The sequence below is a fragment of the Pleurodeles waltl genome, chromosome 3_1 (genome assembly GCF_031143425.1).
Source record: "Pleurodeles waltl isolate 20211129_DDA chromosome 3_1, aPleWal1.hap1.20221129, whole genome shotgun sequence".
Classification (NCBI taxonomy): Eukaryota; Metazoa; Chordata; class Amphibia; order Caudata; family Salamandridae; genus Pleurodeles; species Pleurodeles waltl.
The window spans coordinates 451,661,595-451,688,337 of NC_090440.1; the positions used below are offsets into that span (position 1 = coordinate 451,661,595).

The 26,743-nt window shown below is 41.5% G+C and overlaps 1 protein-coding gene across 8 annotated transcripts in view; it reads left to right on the top strand.

Moving 5' to 3' along the window:
• NTRK3 (neurotrophic receptor tyrosine kinase 3) overlaps positions 1-26,743 on the top strand; it is a 1,498,428-nt gene that overhangs the window by 684,323 nt on the left and 787,362 nt on the right. For all 8 annotated transcript variants that reach the window (XM_069222726.1, XM_069222728.1, XM_069222731.1 and 5 more), the window contains exon 6: positions 5,692-5,849. In XM_069222726.1, the coding sequence (XP_069078827.1) occupies positions 5,692-5,849 (158 nt within the window). The remainder of the gene's footprint in view (positions 1-5,691; positions 5,850-26,743) is intronic.

Consider the following 26,743-nt stretch of genomic DNA (forward strand, 5'->3'; position numbering starts at 1 on the left):
TGGGTCAGGTTGCATAGAATGGGGAGGATAGAAACGGTGGAGTGCTTGAGATGTCTAAACCATAGGAGAGACCTTTAGCACATGATCAGGAGCTGCCATAAAAAACAAGTATACTGGGTGATCCTAAAAGCATTGCAACATATACTAGGTGTTGGACCTGGCCCTTTATTTCACTTAGCAGTCAGGCTTAACTTAGAAGGCAATGTGTAAAGTATTTGTGCAATAAATTATGCAATAACACAGTATAGCACCACAATAGGTACACCACACAGGGTTTAGAAAACTATATAATATTTATCTGATAAGATGCAGGTAAAAACTACTAAAATGCAATAAGTATATGTTGAGATATCACTGTAAAAGTGAAATAAAGTGTCTTTAGTCTTTAGAAAGTAATAAATGTCTCTTTCAAGCACAAAGTACCTGGTCTGTGTGCAAAATCGCTGCAAAGAACCGCAGAGGAGGAGATGAATGGAAACAAAGGGGGTGTGCGTCGATATCTTTGCCCGCACACGGCGATACTTCGTTTAGTTTTCACGCAGGGATGGCTGTGCATCTATTTCCAGCACTCGGTCATGGATCCTCTTTGGGTTGCGGGGTTTTCGGACTCCCATTGGATGTTGCACGGATTTCTGGCACTGACAGGACGAAGTCACAGGGGCTGTGTTGATCCGGTGAGTGTTGCATGGACATTTCTACTGCACAGCAGGTGCTGCAGCAATTCCTCTCTGAAGTTGGCCTACGTTGTTCCGGCTCGGCTGTGCGTCGATCCAGTGGGCGGTGCGTCAAATTTACGGTCACTAACCTGGCGCTGTGTCAATCTTCTCGTTGTGAAGTCGTGCTGCATCGTTCTGGTTCAGCGTGCAGTGAATTTTTCACCGCGGTGCAGGCTGTGTGTCGTTTCTGGCAGGCTGTGTGTCGATTTTCGCCGCACAAGGAGTCCTTCTTGTAGAGATGAAGTCTTTTTGGTCCTGAGGCTTCAGGGAACAGGAGGCAAGCTCTATCCAAGCACTTGGAGAGCACTTCTCACCACAGGCAGAGAGCATCAAGGCAGCAGGTCAACAACAAGGCAGCAGTCCTTCGCAGAAAACAGACAGATGAGTCTTTGGGCAGCCAGGCAGTTCTTCTTGGCAGGATGCAAGTTCTGGTTCAGGTTCTCTTCGCCAGGAAGTGTCTGTGAGGTAGAGTGTCTACCTCAAGAAGTGTCTGAAGTCTGTGTTCTTGGGTGCTCTTTTTATACCCATTTTGGCCTCTGAAGTAGGCTTACCTCAAAGGAAAGTCTCACTTGTTTGTGAAATCCTGCCTTGCCCAGGCAAGGCCTCAGACACACACCAGGTGGTTGGAGACTGCATTGTGTGAGGGCAGGCACAGCCCTTTCAGGTGTGAGTGACCACTCATCCCCTCCCTCCTAGCACAGGTGGTTCATCAGGACATGCAGGCTCCACCCCAGCCCCCTTTGTGTCACTGTACAGAGAGAGGTGCAAACAGCCCAACTGTCAAACTAACCCAGACAGGGAATCCACAAATGGGCAGAGTCACAGAATTATTTAAGCAAGAACATGCCCACTTTCTAAAAGTGGCATTTTCAAACGCACAATCTTAAAACCAACTTTACTAAAACATGTATTTTTAAATTGTGAGTTCAGAGATCCCAAACTCCACATGTCTATCTGCTCCCAAAGGGAATCTATGCTTTAATCATGTTTAAAGGCAGCCCCCAGGTTAACCTATGAAAGAGATGGGCCTTGCAACAGTGAAAAAACGAATTTGGCAGTATTTCACTGTCAGGACATATAAAACACATTAGTGTATGTCCTACCTTAACCATACACTGCACCCTGCCCATGAGGCTACCTAGGGCCTACCTTAAGGGTGTCTTACATGTAGGATAAGTGAAGTGTTAGGCCTGGCAAGTGCCAAGTCGAATTTACAGTTGAAAACTGCCCACACAGACACTGCAGTGGCAGGTCTGAGACATGATTACAGGGCTACTTATGTGGGTACACTAGGCAAGGAAATACCACTAAACCCATGATAATCCTTTTAGGGATGCCTACCGACATTGACCTACCCAGAGCAAAGTGCCTGCTCTGTGATTTGGGTTTGGTGGTGGCTAAACGTGATGTGGTCAAATACTGGGGTACGTCCAAAATTCCCACAATTCGAGAGTGGAGGGATGGAATGGACAGATATATGGCAATGGAAACAGTGACATATGCAAATAGGGGGATACCCTTGAAGGTTTTTAAAGGTATGGGGCCCCTGAAGGAGTTACTATGATTTGGACAAGGGGGAGGGAGAAATTGCTGGTGGCCATAATGACAACCCGGAACAACTGGAATAGCTGTCCACTCATTTATCCTATTCTCCCATTTCCCCCATTTACCTGGCCTCCCTTTCCTCCCTCCCCGAGGGACTATTGCCTCTCTGTCCTCTCCTCCATGTCCTACAGTGATACCCCATGGAGTACCAGATATGCGAAGGGGTTTAATGTATGTTGAATAATTTCATGGTTCGGTAAGGGAGGGGGAAGTAGTGCACATGCTTCAGGTTGTTTTTCTTTCTTATTTAATGTTTTCTGTGCATTCACAAAAATGTATTAAAGATATTTCAAAGAAATTATAGGAAATACTATTCCAGTTGTGTGCAGATATGAAGGAGACCATTTTATGTGCTAATAGTGTCACAGTGTGAATTACACAAGTTATGAAAGTCTCAACTTCATCCCTGGTTAAAAATGCATTTTTATTTGCAGTTGACTATGAAAAAGTCAAGTGTAAAAATAGACGTCTGAACAATTTAGTCTGCCTATATTTTTAGCTTTTGGCTCTGTGGTGAGTTTTTGTTTTACTGAGTTTTATACAACGTAAGGTCTAGTAAAGTGGTTTGAGGGGCATCTACCAGAAGAGAGTAAGAAGATCTTGTCATGACCATGTGTGCACATCTGTATTTGTGGGTTGAGCGAGTGGGCCTATTGTCCAACTTAGCCTGGTATATACACAGATGTAAGTTGTTGCACAAGTGGCCGTTAGTATATTATTTAAGGCCTGGGATAGAGCTATAATTTAGTAGGCTTTTGAAAATTAAAATCCCCATTTGTTTTTGAGTACGGTGTGAGACTGTAGTGTTTCACTGTAAGTTCATAATTACTGACTGAATTCTTACTGTATGTAAAAATTGCACCAACAAAAACTGCTGCATTTGTTGATCACAGAGTTAAAAATGACCTTTCTTTTTAGATGTAAACAAAGGGCTAGAATGCAAGTATATAATTTTGATCATACCTATACTCCTTCGTGCACTTTCAGTTTTGGTCATATTTTCCTGAGTTAGTCCTTCATTAGATTCAGGTTTTGAACTACCCTGCTGGGCAAAGGTAATATGCTGCCCAACAGGTAGATGCAAGTCTTCTACAAACAATTGGCCCAACACAAGCATATGTAGCCTGTTTGTGGCAAGGGAAGTATGGTGGGGGCAATAATTGCATTTACACTGCCTGAGAAGCCTCAGTAAACCCTTCCCAACAATAGTGGAGCAATCAGACCTCTGTCTCCATTCTCTCCAGGGTCCCTGTTGAAATTTTGGTGAGAAGGAATTATGGTTAGCAGTGGAAGTTGGGAGTGGGCTGAAAGCTCTCAAAGAGCTGTGACTATTGACCACTAGAGATTGCCATTTTGATAAGTTCTGAGATGCTGTGAAGATGAGATGAGAAAGGGTGGAGTAACAATGTGCATTCTTGGGATGTGAAGAGGTGCCAATTTTCTGGACCTTTCCATCCCTACTTAAAATAAAATAAAAATATAGAAGGGAGAGACTAAAAGAAACATGGAGGAAAGATGGACTGCCCATGGATGAACACCTGAATTGAGCAGTGGGACTAAACTGGGACCTTTGTCTCCATGCCCACTAGTGATGGCTTCCCCTCACCCTCCAGGGTGCAGAACAGAAAGGAGCTTAGAGAAGAGGGTTAGTGGTTTCCCCCTGGAACTTCTGTGGACTGATCCTTTGGTGGGGGACTTCTTAAAGGGGGATCCCTACCTCCTGATGACACATAGGTACCCTGCAAGTGACCGGTGGGTTGTGAAGCCTAAAATGTGCAGCCAGGAAATTGAACGTGCCTTGAAAGCCACGGGGTGCTAATGGGGTAGAAAGTCTGCCAAGGAGAAGTAGGGGGAGCCCATAGAGAAAATAAGCTCCTGTGTGATGCAAAGATACCCTTATCAGAAGCTAAGAAGAGCTAAAGGACCTGACTATGTCCATGCTGGCCAACAGGATATAGAAAGACAGCCGGCTCCAGGCAAAGTGCTGAATAGGTGGAAGCCAACCATGCCACGGTGGCTTGCGACCACACCTGCCTCCTATAAATCATTAAGGTACTTTCTTGAAAATGTTCATACATGTGGGCTATGTTCCAGAAAGGTAGGGCTATCCCAGACAAAGTGACATGGTGTTAATGGATTCTCAGTAGCAGCAGTGGGCTTCCAGCTTGCCTATAAGATCCACACTTTTAACAGAAACGTGCCACACTAAATCTAATAGGTAACAGATTTCAAGTCAACAGGATACATTTTGACAAGTGCTGAGCATTCCAAAATTGCAGATGAAACATTTAGTATTATGGGTCTGGGCTTCAGGGATCTTTGTTTCCAAGTTCTGAGACTGCTTTACTGCAGCTCTTAAAACAGAAAAAATATACACTATATAGCATTGAAATTGTTGGGTGACAATACTACACTGTTTCTATTTGTGGTGAAATAGCTTTGATGAAGTCATCAGGTATGTGATCAGTGATGGTATCAATGATGTTATTAGAGATGCATTCAGTGATATCAGATAGATAGAAAGATAGATAGGTAGATAGAAATGCACATGAAAAAATCAAAAGGTTAAAGTGAATGCTGTATGTAACTATGGTGGTATTAGTGATGTCATCAATGAAGTAATTTAACAAATCAAAAGTGATGTAAGATGTGAGACATAAGCAGTGCACAGCATAGGTGCAAGTTATAGTTAGCTCTGTAAACTATAAGTGCTGAATTTAGTTTTTTTGGTTCTTTAAACATTAGTTTTAGACTAGGCTTAACGTAATTATACCATCATTTAACCTTTTCTTCCTGTGAAAGTCTAGGTTATTTTTTTAAATATAGGTGATGTTTTTTTCACATCACTTAAATATACCGTCACTTAAACCTTTGTGTTTGTCAATGACTTTCTGGGCCTTTTTTATCACATTCGACAAACTAAAATAAAAAGCTATGCACAACAGGTGTTAAATCACAGCCAGAACCCATGGCCAACCCCGTTACAGGCAACCAAACTCAACCACTGCGCATTGGCTATGTACCAGTTAGGCTAGGGTGTATGGTCCAGCCACCATCCGGGCCCTGCAGACAAAGCCCAGCAGCACATGGCCATGGACCAGTCACAGCATGAGGTTGGCCTTTAGCCAGACCCTGCACCCAACTCCCAGAAGATGGCCTACACCATTTAGGCAACCAACCCCCAGGCAATATTCACACACACATTTTTATTCTCATTCAAAAGCTAATGACATGGATTCTGACATGACATGGTTTATTAATGTCTCAATACCACTCATGTTTTAATGCATAAAATCATATTGGTGATAATTGGTGATCATTTTTACAAAGTCTTCATGTTTCATTTGTTTGTGTCTGCCTCTCTATACAGTGTAATAGAAAAGAACCACTTTAACTGCAGCTGTGATATTCGTTGGATACAGATTGGACAGGAAAAGGGTGAAGCTCATTTGGACAACCAAGATCTTACATGTATGACCCTAGAAGGTCACACCATTCCATTGCAGGAGATGGACATTGTGCAATGTGGTAAGGAACTCTAAATGAAATTGTGGCATTTCCCAATCAAAGAAATTAAAACTGCATTAATGTCTTAACTTGATTAAACATCTTTTGATCTTCTGGCTTTTTTTCTGTTTACTTCTTCTGATACGGATACCAATGAGCTCTCTCTTACACATTGTATTAAATGTGCTGTACCATAACATATTCTGTGCAAGATTATGTAGTGGTAGAGTAGGGCATGTTTTGAAATACATTAATTTCTGTTTTGCTTTCCTTAATGACTGATGTAAATGTATCCCTTTTTACATTTACATAATAGACCAGTAAGTCAATGGGTGCATATACCTTATTCAAAACTGAAATCAGTTCCCATTTAAGGGCCAATATGCCAACAACTGCATGTTTAAAATAATTTAGATGTAACATTCTGGAAAAGTCTTTGAAAGTTTGTTGTGGGACAATAATACTTTAGGATAATAAATGGTTCAACATATGTGAAACCATCAGCTTCATAAAGGATCTGTATACCCAATGGAGCAAATGTCCCCTCTAGAGAAAGTCTCTGTATTATCTACTGGCTCTCTACAAAACCTACTAGGTGTGTAGAAATATTTCACAAAAACGTGGCAAGAGCTCTGTCTCCTAGAGTCGTTCTCAGTTACGAAATCTCCTTTATCACTGTGTGCCTTATGAATACATTCCCAGGTTTCCTTCTAACAGACTTGTCAGTCTTAGAGTGGTCTTCTCCAATCATTTTGCCTTTTCACACCCATTTTTCTGGAATTCATTTTTGTTGGAGTTTCTGTGTATTTTACCACTGCTAACCAGTGCTAAAGTGATTGTACTTACTCAATAAAACATAATGACATTGGCTTACACCTGATTGGCTTATTTTAACAATAAATCCCTAGAAAAGTGATGCCATATACTCAGGGCTGGTGAATTAAATGCTACTAGTGGGCCTGCAGCTTTTATTGGTCCATCCATTTAAATAGCCCCTAAATGCATGTCCCAGACTTGCCATTGCAGCCTGCATGCAGTTTTAAACTGTCAATTCAACTTTGCAAAATAACTTCTTTGCCAGGCCTAAAACTTCCTTTTTCAATGCATATGTCACCACTAAAGAAAGCCATACTCAGCCCATAGGACAGGGTGCATTGGAAAATGTTTGGACATGCACTTTTCAGTTTTACATGTCCTAGTAGTGAAAACCTAAAAACTTAATTTTTTACTACGGTTAGGCCTACCTCTCCCACAGAATAACGGAGTTACGATATTATGTTATGTTATGTTATAAAGGTTTATATAGTGCCCAACTGCCAACGGCCTCGTAGCGCTTATACAGCCATAGTGGTGACATACTGCTCAAAAAATTATTCAAGGGATTTGAGTTTTAAATAACCAGGTCTTCAATTCTTTTCTGAACAACATCTCTTGAGAGTTAGCTCTCAACTTGAGAGGAAGGTTATTCCAAAGTAGAGCACCTTGGTAAGCTACCGATCTTCCTCCCCATCTGGCTTTCCTCATGATTAGGACTTTAGCCAGATTAGCTGAGGAGGATCTAAGAGGTCTGGCTGGAATATAAACCTGAGCAAGAGTTTTCAGCATTTCAGGTCCCTTATCAAATATAGATCTGTGGACGTGGCACAGGGTCTTGAACTGAATCCTTTCTGCTACCGGGAGCCAGTGTAGAGAAACAATTCCTGGCCGTATTGAGTGATGTTTAGGGATATTTAGTAGCAGACGAGCCGCTGCATTTTGTACTCTTTGCAATCTCTGAATTACATATTTCGGGGAGCCAATGAACAACGCATTTCCATAGTCAATTCGGGCACCAATCAGTGCCTGGACCACCATTCTCCTCGCTGTGAAAGGTAGAATAGTTAAAACCTTCCTCAAGGTCCTTAGCAGAGCAAAGGCCGTTCCTGCTATTCTATTTGCATGTTGGGCCATTGAGAGGAGGGGATCAAGCCATACCCCGAGGCTTTTAATCAAACCTTTAGGGGGGGGAAGGGTCGATATTCCTCTCAGTATGCTGGAGTTAAAAGGGGGAATTCATAATTACATTTCATAAATGATAACTTTTCATTGGAAGCACATACAAGAGTCATGTTTGGTGCCTGAGGAAGTGTATTACTCCAAGACAGGCACACAAAAGAGGGTCTAGGTGTGCCTATATAGACAAGGTGGAGGGGAGGAGCTGTGCACAGCCCCACTTACAGTCAAAAGATGATGCCATTCTCTCACACAAAAAACTTCACACTAGCTGAATGTGCCTGCTACATACTCGGACCAGGGTAGTGAGGTAGGACATCCCAGACCCTTCTGAGAAACCTCCTGACATTTCTCCCACTTCAAAGGGGGGGCAGGTTATAAAAATAGGACCCTAAGGCCCACTCTTTAGTTCACTTCTGGACCAGTAAAAAGTCTAAATTAGTGTGCTGTTTTTCTTGTGTTGGTTTTTCACTTTATTTCTATTCAAGTACTGCAAAAAATACTTTACACATTGCCTCTAGCCTGACTGCTTTTGTGCCAAGCTATTAGAGGGTTAAGCACAGGTTAATTTCCAAACTCTTGTGGTTCACCCTGACAAAAATTGTGGCTGTTGCTTGAGTAGTGTTTTGTCCCCCCAACCAATAACCCCATCTCCCACACCTTCCTTAACATTTTTCTTTATTCTATGCAATAGAGGCATAATTAGGTAAAATATCACCCTTGCCTATGATAAGCACTCAACAACTGCTTCATATGAGAATATATGAACAAACAGAGCTTTAACGATCATATGACCTGTGGTAATGTTTTAGAAGAGACTTTTATAACTACTGGATTGGGTGACCTTTGCTAAAACAGTCATTTTGCCACACATCCTTTATTTGTTCCAAGGACTAATTGCTATTCTTAAGCATTTCTTTTTTTTTTTTTTAAACAATCTTATTTATATTATGGTATAGCAAACACCTGGAAGTCTGTAACACAAGAACATCTACAGTTAGGTATAGTAAGTTTCAAAATGGTACAGCTGAGAAAATTCACACTTCAAATATCATCACTCTAGATGTCACATTATGAACAACAGTAGTTATAATTATCCCCACACAAAGTCATATGCCCCTGTAGGAATCCACTTACTATTTATATACTAGGTGTAAGGTCTGAGATCATACATTCTTCATGTACCCTTTGTAATGTATCCAAACAACACCCCCCACCATTCGCCTATAGCAACAAATACACTAGAAAAGTGACTGCAAGCAACTGAGCATTGTCCCTACATGTAATGTGTGTGTGTGTGTGTGTGTGTGTGTATGGCATCAGTATCCCTCACTAAGCACCAATATTACCTAGCAGCACACATTGCATTTATAGCCAAATGGCTTTATATCTATATGTGTATATATTTTGGGAAGTAAACATACTGCATTTATCAGGATGCAATGGGGTGAACTGTGCTCGGATGAGAGGTAGTGTGCTCCCTCCTCCCTTAGATTTCACAACACCCATGCTAGTATGACACATGTATCCCTTCTGCTGTGACATAAGACTACGAAGGAACTGCCCATCAATGGGGTAGAGGAAAACCCTTCTGGACCTATTAACTGAAACAAGATGATTACAAACCAGCCCTGGACACTCATAGCAATGTAGGAATAGGTGGTCAGAAGAAATGTATAGACATGTAAAAGGGAGAAAGTAATGTCTTACCTGGCAATAATCTCACATAAGATAAAATCAAACCTATTCAATGTAAGCAGAACACTACAAAATAACAGGGTCATCACAGAATGTTTGCCCTGGTTGTCACATGATAAATGAATAGAGGCTGGTTATTCCAAATAATTCAATTATACATGAAACAGATCATTAATAAACTAATAAATCGACTGTGTTAAATGTCACAAATGGTTTACCTCAGCCAGACATATGTATATTTGGTTTCAACGCAAGCCCAGAAGAAGCAATATTTTCATTTAAGTTTAGAGACTTACCAATACTACTTCCGGTAGCATTGCTATGCATAGAAATCCATATTTGATTATAGTACTAGGAATTTAACAATTAATGAATTCATTTGCCCACTGCATTGTCCTGAGAGTAGTAGTAGGGAATTTAAACTTGACAAAGATCTGAATGTCTGACCTCCTCAGAAAACCATGATACAAAACGCTTTGTGGAGAGTGGAATGACTTCTATTCAGATATAATTTGATTTGTTAACAGGTATGTCAAAGATAGGACAATCCACAGGGAATCACAATGCTAGAGGATCTGAGGCACTTCTAGAAGCAAACTGGGAATTGGACATATTTTGAACATGGTGTGGACAGATAATTGAGTTTGTAGGACGCAAGTTGTCAGGTTCTTGAATTGATATCTGGATGCACTCTGAATTCTGTTATGCAAAAGGCCATTATTTTGCACATATATCTTTTATGGTTTGTGCATTGATGAATATGCCACTTGTTGAAAAAAGGATCTTTGGTTGGCAGTCAGTTTACCCCCTGTCCAAGCAAGGACCTTCACTCTAGTCAGGTTAAAGGAGAATCACCTTCAGTTAACCCCCGCTTACCCCCTTGGTAGCTTGGCACGAGCAGGCAGGCTTAACTTCAGAAGTAAAGTGCAAAGTATTTGTACCAACACACTCAGTAACTCAGTGAAAACACTACAATTTGACAACGCAGGTTTAGAAAAATTAGGTAATATTTATCTAAACAAAACAAGACCAAAATGACAAAAATCCAACAGAAACAAATCAAGATATCAATTTTAAAAGAATTAAATCCTTTAGAAAAGAGTGAGAACGTTGTTAGCGTACAAAAGTACCTGGGTGGTGTCAAAATAAAGCCGCACGGGCAAGTGTGCTTCGGAAATGCTAGCGATGCATTGATTTCTCACTCGCAAGTGAGACCGTGCGTCATTCCTCCTCCGGTCGAGTCGGCTTGTGTTGTTTCTCCTCTCCCACAAGATAGCGATGTGTCAATCCGGACAGGCACCTCAGGTCTGGGCAGGCTTTGCATTGTTTTTCCGTGATGTTGCATTGAGAATCCAGTCGTACGGTATCACAAAACCACGCTGCGTGGGGTTTGGGTCATTATCAGCCTCTATTAGCGGGTGTTGGGTGTTGTTTCTCCAGCCACGTTGCGACGATCTTCCAGCCGCAATGCAGGTGGAGCATTGATTTCAGCCGCAAAGGCGGTGGCGCTTCATTTATAAGCAGCGTCACAGACAGTGAGTTGAAACTTTCCCCGCACGAAGTTCTGTGCGTGGATTTTCAGTCTTTGTTTGCCAGCTTCAACTTTCAAGGGCCCAGGAACTGGATAGGGTACCACTTGCCAGGGCAGGAGTCTCAGCAGAGAGTCCAGTTGCTGGCAGGGGAAGTCTTTGATGGCCCTGAGATTTCAACAACAGAAGGCAAGCACAGTTTAAGCCCTTGGAGATTCGCCAAAAGCAGGAATGCACAAAAAAGTCCAGTCAGGCCTTATAAAAACCAGCAATATCTCGAAGCAGTACTAGATGCCCTTCATTTCTTTAAAAACATTTGTTTATTCAAAATGTAATACTTACATCAACCACAGTTGCATTAGCACTGTCTTACTTACCTTTCAGAATTAGTTCAAACCTCCCCAAGCTCAACCCCACCTCCCTGCTCATTGAAAGTTCATCTTACATTTCTCTGTCTAATTGTTGCATCACCAATCACTAAGTCTGAGTTCCTACAGGAGTTCCACCCATTCCATTTTTTGCCCACTTTTAGGAAACCCCCTACCCACAAACACCACTTTTTCAGCTAACATGCACCTTTCTGTGTCTTGCTTCCATGCTCCCAGGTCTGGGGCCTATCCGGCACCCCATGACTTTGCTATATTTCTCTTCTGCACTGCAGGACCCAATATCATCCATGTCTGCTGCACCCTGTCAACCATCATCTCACCCAAACACATTGTTTTGCAGATAATCTTACCCCCCTTCATTGCCACCAGACAGTCCACCACATCAGACCAGAATCCCTTTATCAATGGGCATCCCCATAGAATGTGGAAGCGGGATCCCGTCTGCCCACATTTGTGTAAGCAGTGTGCACCAGTAGCCCTTCCCATCTTTACCGTAGTCATCCGAGCATAGTAGAAGTGGTTGAGGATCCATAAATGCACCAGTTTGAAGCTTGACTGTGTGGTCACCTCCCTTTGTGCCACAAGGGCATCTTCCCACTACCCATATGTAAGACCATCCATTTTCTGGTCCCATTGGCCCCTTATGTGTTACAAAGAATCAGGTGAGGTGGTTACTATTTTTTTACAGGTCACTGACATGAGTTTTTGAGGCTTGGGTCTATTTTCCAGCAGGGATGATGCTGCCTGTTCAGCTCCCTGTGTCAGAACCCACCTGAGAGCATTATGGATTTACAGATATCTGTACATCTCAGAAGGTGCTAGGTGATATTCTCGCTGTAAGTTGGGCATGGAGTAAAGTCTACCTGGGTCCATACAAAGCCCACTGCGAAGAGTCCAATTAGGTCCCATTAGTCAAACCCCAGTTGCCTCCACTTGCAAACCTGAGATGCACCTGCTTGAAAATTCTTCCACAAAGCTGCAATACCAGAAGGCCTCCATATACAGAAAAAAAAAAAAAAAAAAAACTTGAATACGGAACACATATTGAATAAACACAAGAAAAAATGCCAGTGATCACTGTTTGACCTGACAGCCTTTGATGTGGTCATCCCCCCAAAATGTTTAGCTTTCTGTCATCCTGTTTGCTGAAATTTCCTTTGATGGCTTTAGGACTCTGTGCAGTTTACCACTGCTAACCATGCTAAGGTGCTTGTGCTCACTCATAAAAACATGGTATAATTGGCCTACACCTGATTGGAACATTTAATTCACGTATAAGCTTCTAATAAAGTGGCACTACCAACATCCATGGTCTGTGAAGTAAATGCTTTTCTTTTGCCACCCACTGAACTAACCCTTTAAACATGTCATTGCAGCCTGCATGCATTTATAAAATGCCAATTCAACCTGGCAAAATGAACATGTTTCCTGGCCTAAACCTCCCTCTTTAGTATATATAAGTCATTCTTATGGTGGGTCCTAAACAGCCCATCAGTAGTTTGCAGTGCATTGAAAAAGTTGGACATGGACTTTTAACGTTTTATGTTCTGGTAATGAAAAACGTACAAATTCATTTTTCATTACTTTGAGGCCTGGCTCTTCCATACAATAACAGTGGGTTACCTTATTATGTTTCAGAAATGCTGACCTTTGACCTTATAATTCTCAAAAGAATTATAATTTAAAATCCTGTAAGGTGAGATGGTAAGTCACAATTCTGAAAATACCACTTTTGGAAAGGTGGAATGTTCTTGTCCCAACCCTTTGGTGCCTGCAGCTTAAGTCCTGGGTCACAAGACTGAATAGCTGACAACTGGCTTGGATTAATTCCTCACAGACCATGAGACAAAGGGGACTAGTTGTTGGCAGGCTGCGCTATCATGCCAGGGTGGGTGGGGCAGAGCTGTTGCCTGCCCCATTTGTATTTCAAAGAGCTGCCTCAAGCACTCTCAAAAGGGATCTTGACACATGACATTTGTCAACCTAGACCAGTTGTTGGCAGGATGGGCTATTGTTAGAAATGGGGTCTTTGGTTGGCAGTCAGGTTACCCCCTTTCCAAGCAAGGACCCTCACTCTAGTCAGGGTAAAGGAGAATCGTCCTGAGCTAACCCCCGCTCACCCCCTTGGTAGCTTAGCACGAGCAGGCAGGCTTAACTTCAGAGTGCTAGGTGAAAAGTAATTATACCAACACACACAGTACCTTAATGAAAACACTACAAAATGACACAACACAGGTTTAGAAAAATAGAAAATATTTATCTAAACAAAACAAGATAAAAAATGAAAAAAATCCACAATACAGAAGTCAAGTATCAATTTAAAACCAAAGAGAGTCTTCATGTAATTTTAAACACATTGCTAATGCTGTTAGCATGGAAATGTACCTGGGTGCGTCATAAATAACCCTGCACTGGCGAGTGTGCGTCAAAAAGGGTTTGCGATGCGTTGATATCACTAACGAGCAAGACCATGCGTCATTTATTCTTCAGTCGATTCGGCATACGTCGTTACTTCTCTCCGCAGGAGAGCGATGCATTGCTTTGAACCACATTCTTGGGTCCGGGCAGGCCTTGCATCGTTTTTACACACCCAGTGATGTTTGCATCAGAAATACTGCCGCATGATGATCTGAAAACCATGCAGCGCAGGTATTGATCTCACAAGCCTCTGTCAGCGATGCTGCCCGTCATTTCTCCAGCCGCATGCTTCGATCTTTCAGTCACACTGCAGAAGAGTGTCGATTTTCAGCTGCAAAGCCATTGGCGCATCGATTTTTCAGTCGCAGATCGGAGTCCCATTAATCTTTTCCCTGCATGGCGGTCGGTACGTGGATTTCTCACTCTTGTTCTGCCAGCTTCTCCTTTCTGTGTCCCAGGAACTGGATGGGAACCACTTGGCAGAGTAGGAGTCTCAGCAGAGGCTCCAGGTGCTGGCAGAGAGAAGTCTTTGCTGTCCCTGAGACTTCAAAAAACAGGAGGCAAGCTCTAATTCAAGCCCTTGGAGAGTTCTTCACAAGAAGGAAGGCACACAAAGTCCAGTCTTTGTCCTCCAGCACAGGCAGAAACAGACACTGCAGGATAGCTCCACAAAGCAGAGTCACAGGCAGGGCAGCTCTTCTTCCTCAGCTCTTCTACTCTTCTCCAGGCAGAGGTTCCTCTTGGTTTCCAGAAGTGTTCTAAAGTCTGTGGTTTTGGGTGCCCTTCTTATACCCGTTTTGCCCTTTGAAGTAGGCTCATTTTAAAGAAAAGTCCCTCTTGTTTGTGAAATCCTGCACTGCCCAGGCCAGGCCCCATACACACACCAAGGGGTTAGAAACTGCATTGTGTGAGGGCAGGCACAGCCCTTTCAGGTGTGAGTGACCACTCCTCCCCTCCCTCCTAGCACAGATGGTTCATCAGGATATGCAGGCTACACCTCAGCTCCCTTTGTGTCACTGTCTAGTGAGAGGTGCAACCAGCCCAACTGTCAAACTGACCCACATAGGGAATCCACAAACAGGCAGAGTCACAGAAAGGGTTTAAGCAAGAAAATGCCCACTTTCTAAAAGTGGCATTTTCAAAACCACAACCTTAAAATCAACTTTACTAAAAGATGTATTTTTAAATTGTGAGCTCAGAGACCCCAAACTCCACATGTCTATCTGCTTCCAAAGGGAATCTACACTTTAATCATACTTAAAGGCAGCCCCCATGTTAACCTATGAGAGAGACAGGCCTTTGAACAGCGAAAAACGAATTTAGCATTATTTTACTGTCAGGACATATAAAACACATTACTATAAGTCCTACCTTAACAATACCCTGCGCCCTGCCCTTGGGGCTACCTAGGGCCTGCCTTAGGGGTGCCTTACATGTAAGAACAGGGAAGGTTTAGGCCCGGTAGTGGGTACACTTGCCAAGTCAAATTTACAGTTTAAAACTTCACACACAGACTCTGCAGTGGCAGGTCTGAGCCATGTTTACAGAGCTACTACTGTAGGTGGCACAACCATTGCTGGAGGACCACTAGTAGCATTTGATTTACAGGCCCTGGGCACCTCTTTTGCACTGTACTAAGGACTTACTAGTAAATCAAATATGCCAATCATGGATGAACCAATTACATACACATTTTGTAAAGGAGCACTTGCACTTTAGCACTGGTTAGCAGTGGTAAAGTGCCCAGAGTAACAAAAGGAGCAATATCAGAGTTCAGCATACATCAACAACCTAGAAAACAGAGGCAGAAAAGTTAAGAGAGATCACTCCAAGGATGAAAAGTCTAACAGCTATCATGCAAGGTTGGGTGGGACAGAGCTGTTGCCTGCCCCACTTGTATTTCAAAGGGCTGCCTCAATCACTCTCAGAAAGAAACTTTGCCAACCTAGACCAAATGGAGCATGGGCAGGGGAAAGAAAGAAATTTCTAAAACCAGATACGGCAAAAGCCTAGAAGTTTCTCCCACTTCAAAAGATCTTATCACAGGTTCTTAGACCTATGTAAGGATTATTATAAAACAACACATAGGGCTAATGGAGGTAGAAGGCATGCCAATCATGGCTGTCCTGGGATGCACACTATTCCATTGGCGTCTTTGCTAATCCTGACATTGACTCTTAAGCTTCCCAAGAGGATTGCCACCCAGACAACAGGCAGACCGTTGCAATCACATTCAGGTATGTGGTCGGGGTTACTCCCTTAGATTGGGCAAAGCAGAAGGGTTGCCATTGATATGCTCTGAGAACTAGACATAGGGTGTAGGAAGGAATCTCTAGACTATCTAGACTCATGCAAAATGGTTGAGTTGTTTATCTCTTTTCACTGGTTGTAATGATGATTACCTCTATGTTACATCAGCTTTATTATTGCAGCTCATGCTGTTTGTCCTGGGATGCAATTTATTCAAGAAACCCGGCTTGTATCTTGTGTTCTGCCTTGGCATGTGTGAGAGTCTGAAAGGGGTATGAACTGGTCACCACAACTTCCCTAAGGAGTCATTGTGTCAGGTTCAGTTTTCCATAAATCACCTTTTCCTTTCTAGGGTTGGGTGAGGCACTGCAGGTTATCTAGGATTGAAGTTGACCGTTTCAAAATAGTGTAGAGTTGACACTATCTCCTACACTTGGTGGTGCTGCTGCTCTAAAACGTGCAGCATTATTACCATAAAAGGAACCGCGTGACATGGGGCTACCAATGATGGCCAGGTACAAATTTAACGGATCTCCTGAGAAACCCTCACTCGCACGCCAAAGGTACTCTAATCACCTCTTATACGGAGACACCTCTGGTATTAAGGAAAAATCCTCCTCAGCTAAACAGGTAGTACCTATCTTTGTTTCATAAACATGGGATGCACAGAAGAGGTGAACTGTGTGGCTGTGAGAAGTAGATGCTATGTTTTCCTAAATGCGCTATCAGTTTTTTAAAGAATAGCTTGGGATTGCAAGAACCCACTTTCCTTTCACAAGTCAGAGCCCAAGGCCTTGTGTAATACACTTACCATGGAAAGTGCGAGGCTTAGACACAGAGGTAGCCTTGCTGGGCATCAAACCCGTGACCTTCAGGCTGCAGTTGTGCAGCCAGCCCAGCACCTATTGGACTGTTGTTAAAGGGGTTTACATATTGTCCCTGGGCTCTGTAAAAAACAAATATCCTGCCTAATCACAGAACTTGGTCTCTTCAACCAGTGAGACTAATAGGTGGAGCAGGTCCTGCTGGGCCTTGAATTGATGTCCTTCAGTCTGCAGATGCCCCACTGGCAGTGGCTCCTCACAGTGTGCAAGCCTCCAAGGGCACTCCCAGCAGACAGACCTCCCCACAAGGATTTCTAGCACGTGCAAGAAAATGTGCCTCTTGCTAGCAGCATCCTGGTTCTGCAACAGGACCTCTCTGGCCCTCAAATAACACTCTTATTCTTTTCATTAGAAAGGGTCTGCACAGGAATGGGAGTGCAGAGGGTACAGAGGCTGGGCTTAGGGCCAGCATTGCAGACTCAACTTATGCTGTTAAAGGAACAAGCACCATGGTAACTTTCTCAGAGTAGCATGCTATATGGGCTGCAGAGCTTTCCAACATAAAATACACATTTGCAAACTGTCCTGATTATGAGACTTGGCTTTAATGTCATCTGTTAGAGTGTTTAAGGGCAGTATTTATTTCCTAATGTTTTCTAGTGAGACAAAACTGTTTTAGTGTTGTGCCCTTTGTATTGTGAACAACAGTGGATGCTTATGTGTTGCCAATATCTAGTACCTAATGCTCATCTTTTAAAAGTGAATGTTGGTTATTAAATCACGGTGGCTGAGCAATACTCCATTTGTGGTACTCCGCAGAATAAGGTGGAGTTTTTCAGTAACCCGTAAGTTGCACCCAAACCTGATAAATTGAAGACAATCTGTCACACAATATTCACTCACAAATGGGTTTTCTAATGGGGGTGGAGATGTTACATTCATGGTAGAGGCACACAATGCATACAGAACATAAATTGTCTATTCATAGATCACTTTTCCTGCAGTAGATGCAAATACAAACACCTTTCACACATACACCGTAGAAAATGCACCTGCACAATACAGAGCATATCAATTATTAGATATAGCACTAAAAACACTATAATTCGTTTAAAGGTGCCCTCCCGCACGTTTCTGACAATGTTAGATTAGAAGCCCTTAGTAATGATGGGGGCTTCATGGTCAGGTGGGGCCTACACACCATTCCCAAACATACAAAATGTACAGGCAGCAGATCTGTGCTCTTTATATAATAATTTATTTGAATATACAGACACTTTATTCAAATCATAATGTGGACTTTGAACACCATTCCAGTGAGGGCTGCTCAACAATTGGTTACACCTGGCATCAACCAATTTGCTATTAATGCAATTATGGATAAGGCTCACACCAAACCAGAAGAAATTCTGTTTTGATTTGCACAAAAAACAAAACATCTGGAAGCAGTGTTTCCCAGCACAGAACCCCAACATAAGCACAGAATTCTCACAATATGCTTGCTGTTCAGAGAGATTCCCTCCATAGATGAATGTGTCACTTGGGGCACAGTATTTGCTGCAATTTACACCACGACAAATGGTACACCAACACTGACAAATGTACTGGATGTGTTAATGCAAATTAAAAAAAGAACACGAGCTGCCCCTGCTCTTGATTTGGGGATGAAACTAATGGGTAATTTTGACACAGTCTCCTCAATTATATTAAGTAACATTAAAGTGGATTCAGCAGCATTGGCAATATACCAGCGGCTCAGAGACGCTCCTCGAATAGTCCAGGAACACGAGCTACCAAAGCTTTGTCATTATTTATACTAGTATAGGACAAAATACAGTCACATCTTAAAAGTAATTCTGACAAGCATATTACCAAACAGAGGAGTTTTCTAAAAAATTATGGGACAAACAAAAAGCTAATAAAGATTAGGTAAAGCAACAAGGAGAATCTCTGCATTTGGAGACCTCAGAGAATTTCTACAATCTTAAAAATGGGAACAATTTGAAATCTCCTTACAGGTATCAGTATACTGATACACGCCCTTCTCATATCTTTCATGACTCATCCGACAAATGGACCGAAAGAGATGGCAATTCAGAACACAGAAATTAACACGTGAAACCAAAAAAGGACTCACAACACTCATCTGACGTCACAATAACATAAAATTTCCACAGCACAAGCCCCAGTTCAATAAGGTTACAGCACTTTTGGCTAAGTATGCCTCACATATTGAGAACTCTACTGAAAAACAGAGTGTGGGCAGTGACTCTGCTTGACAGCCCAGCTAAGGTCACAATACTTTGCCAGAATCTTCAAGAGCTTCTGGAGGTGACAGCAACTAATGATAAGTACCTTGAAGTCAAAACCCTAGACTGGCATCTCACCCCACCTGATAGAGTGTACAAATTAAAAATTCAAAGTAAAGGAACATTAAGTGTACAATTAAAATATTTTTCTGGGAAAGATTCATGCTTAGTTATGACATTCTTCTGGCAGAATAAAGACTTGCCGACAGAGTTTGTCCGAAATTCCCCCACAAAGGGAAGATGTAATTTTGCCCTCTTTCTCAGTCCTCTTTCCAGAATCAGTAAAGGAAGCCTATGCTGCAGGCTGGGCTCTGGCATAGGCCAAAGCGCTGTACTGCAATCATGTGGATTTGGAAAGGATTCTCCTCATCATGTCATACCTATATTTTCCATTCCACAGGTACAACCTCAATAACCAATAAAACACAATGCTAAAGCCCCAGTGAGGGAGATCTTCTCACAAATTGAGTGCAAGGGAGTAACTGAACCCTACGAATCAGCTATGAATAACCTTTTCTTTCCCGTAGCTGAGCTAGACCATTCGTACAGAATAGCCTTAGGTTACAAATATTCAAACCTTCACACATGCACATTTGTTATACAAATTTCATATAGCACAGCTTTCACGAACAACATAGTATGCAAATAATACAAATCAACCCTGGATATATCCAATTAGTTTTTCTGCCAAACTCTAGCACCTCCAAACTTGGATTTAAGCACATTTTCGATGTTAGGCTCTGTGCATAATTTTTGCTGACTTCCTCAAGGGTATAAGCGCAGTCCAGGATTGTTTTCAGCCCGTGTGACATCAATATCCTATGTAGATGACATTTATCTGAAAGATAATGACCTCAACACTCATTTGGCCAAAGTAGATCGTATTGTACTGGGATTTACTGACCATGGCTACAAATTCAATTTTAAGAAAACTAAAGTTTATTTCCTCAGTGTTCTGTTTCTGGGGTACAAGCTCACAAATGGGTGGAAAAGTCTTGCACCACACTTCTTAGAGAAATGTGCACAACCACAACCACCAAACAATAGAAAAAAATTGAATCTTTAATTCTGGCGGAATGAACATTCCAGATTATGCTCAGCACATAAAACTAATTTATGACTTACTCTGTCTGGATTTCTCAAGCAAACATTGGACACAAGATCATATGCAAATTCTCAGATCACTGCAGACTGAAGCTAAACACTTACACACATGTGAAAACAAAACAAACTTGGCAATCCGTGTCTCGTCCTGGGTGCCATTAGATTCACATATGTCGTGTTGAATGAAGGTGGCACAGTATTTATAGCATACAAATCATACTTTAGTTCCAATCCTGAAATGAATTTTGCACCAACTGAAACAATACTGACTGCAGTTCAGATGGTCGCCATCAAAGAGAGACCCTTAAACCAAAGAGGCGAATTATTGTTGTTACCCAAATTCCAGCCACTGAGGCGGTTACCAATAATAGCATTCTGAACACCAAAGCATTCCACCCACGTTGGATACAGTGGGCTACCTCTTTGACTGCTACTGATGTTGACTATGTTTTTGATCCAAAACTACAGACCCAAGTATTTCTCCAATATGAATATGAGTACCCTATGCCCACTAATATCATGTCTCTTGACCATTACAGAAATGTCATCATGTTTAAAAACATGGTCATAAACATAGTATTTTGTATTGTATATAAAATGATTAGTCAGACAAATGCTATTTATTAAATGTCTAGAATGCATGAAATGTGTAAGAAATAGTTACAAAAGTTACATTTAAAAATGAATTTGTTAATGTCCCCAGTGATAAACATCTGTATAGGGTGTTATACAATGCAAAACTAATATTAAGAAAGAAAATCTCAACAAAAATGCACATGAATATGATACCCTATGCACTAAATATATGAAGCATATACAATATACATGAGTAAAAATAAAATGTACATGAGTTAGTGAAAAATGTAAATGAATGCATTAGTTTAAACATACATTGGGAATTTAATAATTTATAAAAGCTTCTTTAAATCTTTCAATTTGGGACATGTATGTTTTGACTACATGTAAATAATGATATACTCTTTGAACTATTCTCTTAAAAAATGTAAAAGAGAACAAGTAGATCTGTTTGTGAACAGTACATTCATAATTTGAGAAGAAACCATGTATGTCTGTGCTGGTGAGCTGGTAAAAAATAATGCATAACGAAAAGAAAAAAGGAGAGAAACTAATTATTTCATAATAGTTGTTGGTAGTAATGGGCTGTTCGTAATCCAGAAACAGGTTGCTCCAAATCAACCAGTAATACATGATAATGAACATGGGACCTCCCATTTCACGACATTATAGTCAGAGAAAGGTTTATTTTTATGTTTAAAAGCATTTACATGCCACCCGCTAATCAAGTTGAAAATAGGCCTGCTACATGGAACTCTGGGAAGTGTCTAAAAACCTTTGCCATGCTATATGGAGTTCAGTGAGTGGCAGGTAAGTTGCGTTGTTTGTGTTAATTTGTCAGCGCCAGGAGTTTCTCACGTGTTGTAAAATCAGTTCGAACTGCATCACATGGAGTGCTAGAGGGCATTTTTTTTTTTTCTGCCACTCAAGTAGATTTTCTACTTGACCAGCAGGTTCTTCAACGTGATCGGCAGCTTTCTCAGCACAAGCGGTAGTGACCCGCAGTGACCACAAGCATTCAGAAATCTTGGTCATGCTCACCAACATAACGATTTCTCTTGCTCACGTTCACCAACTTAACATTGGCGAGCCACGCAAGAGAAAAAACTGAGAATTCTTTGCCCACCCCTTAGTGAAAACTGCTTCCAGACATAGAATACCCAAAAGCATTCTTGAAAACAAGTGTTCAATCCTGATTTAAATCATTAGTTGTCATTTTTGGTTCCCAAATTTTGTAGATATTCTTTCCAGAGTGTTACAATTGAAACCTGTAGCAGAATCCCTAATCCACCAGGGCCGAGGCAGGCATGGTTACTCTCACACAGGACGTGAGAAGAAAGGCTCCTACTGATCTGGAGCAGTAATCTATGTCCCCACCTGCAAGAGTGCAGGCAGGGAAAAGTGAATGTGCTCCTGCAGCAGGAGTATAGATTGAGGCTGTTCCCACAGCACAAGCTAATTCGGTGTTGCTAGCTTCTACTGGCATCCAAGATAGATGTTAGCCAAGGAGCCAGTAGAGGCCTAGGGGTTCCCCCCACATCCCTTAATGAGCTTATAGTTTTGTCTGAGCCAGGTGGGACTGTGGCGCACCCCACCAACACCCACAATGTGTGCAGGTTGGGCAGCTGGCAGGGCTGTGGGCTTCCTCTTGCAGTGCCCAGTGTTACATATATTTGCTGGGTGACTCAGAAGACACTGGATGGCACCTGCAAAAAAAATAACTAGACAGGAATTTAAAATGAGTGGAGTAGCTGCTCATTTCATTTTCACTGCTTATGCAAGGGAGCATTCTATAATGCATTGTGAGAGCTTTTTATACTTATTTTTTGTTGATTGTGGTTCCCCAGGAGGGGGTAATGGTACAACCATCTATTTTTTTAAAGGATGTGAATGGCTGCAGGGAGCAAAGCATTAACACAACTCATTAAGGTTCCTGGCTCATAGAATACATGATCCCATGAGAGATTAACATCAATGTTAAAGTACTTCAAGCTGAAGCTGTATGCTTTTCAGCTGGAGTGTGCGGACCCCTTGTGTTTGGTCCTGTGGCTGCTATTTGTGATCTTGAGAGTGTTAAAGAAAAGCGCAAACAAATGTTGGCTTTGAATAAAAAAAGGTATTTAAATTATTTTAGTAGCTGATAGTAAACATTGACATGTGTGATTTGATAATGGATGTAATGCTTTATATTTTTTGATAAATTATTCTGGTGACTTTTTGACAAAGCAGGAATAGATTTGCTTTATATCTGTTGATGAATGTATTTCCTGATGACTCCAGTAGACCTGCATTTTATATATTAGAGGTCTGACTTTCTAACAATGTCAGAAGGACTGCCTTTGTTAAAATGACACCCTCTTACATCCTTAATTTTCATTAACCTAACGTCAGAATTTCACTGAAAAAAACAAAGGTTAAAGTGATGTTATTGTTAAATGTAGTAATGTATCACTCTACACTACAAAAAAAGATTAAAATTAGGTTGTACTTAGGAGAAAATGTCTGTTGAAACAACATTTTAGAAAAAGACTGAAATTTACCTGTAATAGGTAACTGAAGTAACTATGACTTGCATCCTTGTCATGCATCGTTCATGACCTAGTCGTTGATGACAACACTGTGCATGGTGGGGCACAGTGGATTAATTCAGTTTAGATGCTAATAACAACTATGCTCTATCAACATTGTCATGTATCGATGGCTTGTATGTAAAAGGTATACTGATAATGATGGTTTGAGACAGGAAAATAAGTATCTATAGACATTAATAAAAAGTTCTTCAATTGATGTAGTGTTCTGTGGTCTATATGATTAATTCATAATGCAGTGTAAGAAAACGGTTTATTGGTTGAGAGGGGTGGAAGCCCACTCAGGCAAAAGCCATAGTGCTTATCATGGTGAACCACAAAAATATCTACATTAACCTGTGCTTTAGTCTCTGGTAGCTTGGCACAAAGGAGTGTGGGTTGATTTAGGGGCCATTTGTAAATTGCGTATGCAGTACACAAACAATAATAACGTTAAACAACAACAGAAGGAAAAATCCCTAACCAAGTTAGAAAACTAGAGTAAGTTTAATTTAGTAAATAAAATGAGACTAAAATGACAAAATTCCAAATCAACTGGAGATATGCAGTTTGAAATGTTTAAGTAAAAATCGCACCAAGAAGCAGAAAACACTAACTGTGGGTACCTGGTCACCTTAGGCTGTGACAAAGTGATGTGATCAGACAGACTGCAATGGAGTGTGGGCCGAATACTGGGACCAAGTTAGTCCTACTAAAAAGTTACCTTCTCACAGACTGGTGCACAGAGTTCAAAACTTTGAAATTTCACAGGAGGAACTCAACTGATGCCAGAAGAGAGTGCATCTTAGGCAGCTTGGTAGGGCAGTTTTGTCCAGTCCTCCAAAGGTCTTGACATCTAAAAATCCAATTGGACAAAGCAAAGGGACCAGGACATCAGGAACATCAGTTCAGGGATATAATTCACTTCAGTTGAGGCCACCAGCAGGTCTAGTTGATACTAGTCAGTTGGACGCTTCAGGAAAAAGTCCTTCTGCAGCTTGATATGTTCCAATAGCCACACAGGAGGGCAGCCAACTGAACTTTGGAGACCAGTTCTTTGTCCTGGGTACAAGTGGGAGGTCTCTTGAGAGTTCTTAAACAACAAGTAAAGTTTCTGCTTTCTCTTATTCTTTCTCAGGTCCTGTCTTTTCAGAAGAAGGTGTCTTGGGTGCCTTATTTATGTTTGTCACAAGCTTGTGGGTGATGCTTGGTCGTTCCCTCTCCTATACGATATAAGGTCCAAGATATAACCCTACCTACATTTCTAGCTGTCTGCCCTACTGCAAGCAATCCCACACTGCCCATAACTCACTAAATCCAAGATGGAGAAACCTTTCTGCTCTAGTTCAAAGCTTGTGTGCCCACTGAGAAATCAAATAATTAGCAACCCCTTCTCTGTGGTTACTCCAGATGAGTTTTAGGGGTGATGCTTCCCCCCACTGGGTTTGCTGCCTGTCTGAATGGGAGAACAAAGGAAGGGGATTGTTCAGGTGTCATCTGACATCTGCTTTTCACTTGGCAGGCTTCTTTCAAGTAAATTAAGTTCCTGGCACAGCCCGAATGGTCCTCCTGCCAAGGGAAAAAAAAACAGCTTCCCACACCCAGGTCATTGTTTATGCTCTGGGAGCAGTTTCAGACCACATCACTGCTGTTCACTAGCTGTGTGACAGTTGGAGGGTAATGCAAATTATAGTCCAGGAGCTTCAAGAAGGTAAAAGGTACTTTCTAAAAGTATAATTTACTTGCTATTTAACAAAAACATCTTCTCCATTAAGTTGGGCTTTTTGTAGATTTTAAAATTAGTTGTTTAATTATTTTTCAAGATGATCCTTAGCCTGAGATAGCAGACTCAATATTTAATATTCCTTCTCAGATTTTCCCAACACACCACCCAGCCTGTCTACAGTAAAAATAGCGTTTAGGTTCTAGTCACTGCAAAGATATGTTACCTTTCAATTTCCACATGTATTACTTTTGAATTCCATATATCCTAACTGCGATCCACAAGACCTTCATAGAGGTTACTTGTAAATATTTAAAAGGGAGGTTTTCTCCTGTAAAAAGTGTCACTTACATAGGTTGTGCTGCAGTTGTATAACTGAAGAAGTCAGGTTATAGTGGTAGGACTGGAGTCATGTTTGTCTTTTTATTCTCTGACATGGCACAGCAGTGCTGTTGTCCATTGAGGACATTTAACTTTCCATTCCGTGTTTGTTTTTTGGGACACCATATATTGTGGCCTTATAGGAAAGTTAAATAGAGCAATTCAGAGTGAGACAATGTTGCCATGTGTTACAGTCAGAGCACTGGGGCCTGGTTAGCAGTGTCAAAGCACTCTGAATCATAATAACAGTCCACAAAATATAGGGGGTGACCCTACAGAAAAGTTAATTTCTAACACAGCCCTTTCCCCAGCAGATGTAGGAAATAAACAAGTGACTCCCATATAGGCCTGTTCAGGGACAAGTCTAGCAAGGCCTGCATTGTGAAATACCTATTGGCTTTTATTTCACATTTGGGGCACACTACCCCTATATCCTAAAGACTAATGGATAATGATCAATGATCAAAACATTCAAAATTAGCAGTTATAAATTAAGGTAGTATTTCTTTCTAAAACGAGACTAAATATTTAACTACATTTATCTTAGTGTGGCAATGTGCAGATTTAACCTAATTGTTTAACTTAATTTAATTAAAAAGTGGTGTTAGACTTTTCATTCTTGGCGTGGTCTCCCTTAGCTTTTTGCCTCTGTTTCCCAGGTTGTTGATGTGTGTTGGACTGTGATTTTGCTGTTTTTGTTATTCTGGGCACTTTACCACTGCTTTTCAGTGCTAAAGTGCAAGTGCTCCTATAAAGAATGTGTAGGTAACTGGTTCATCCATGATTGGCATATTTAATTTACTTGAAAGGCCCTAGTACAGTGCACTAGAGCAACCCAGGGCCCCTAAATCAAATGCTACTAGTGGCTCTGCAGCACTGGTTGGACCACACACATTAGTTGCTCTGTAAACATGTCTCAGACCTGCCACTGCAGTGTCTGTGTGAGCAGATTCAAACTGTAAATTCGACTTGACAAGTGTACACACTTGCCACGCTTAAACCTTCCCTTTTCTTACATGTAAGGCAGCCCTAAGGTAGGCCCTAGGTAGCCCCAGTGGCAGGGTGCAGTGTATGGTTAAGGTAGGACATATAGTAATGTGTTTTATATGTCCTAACAGTGAAATATTGCTAAATTCGTTTTTCACTGTTGCAAGG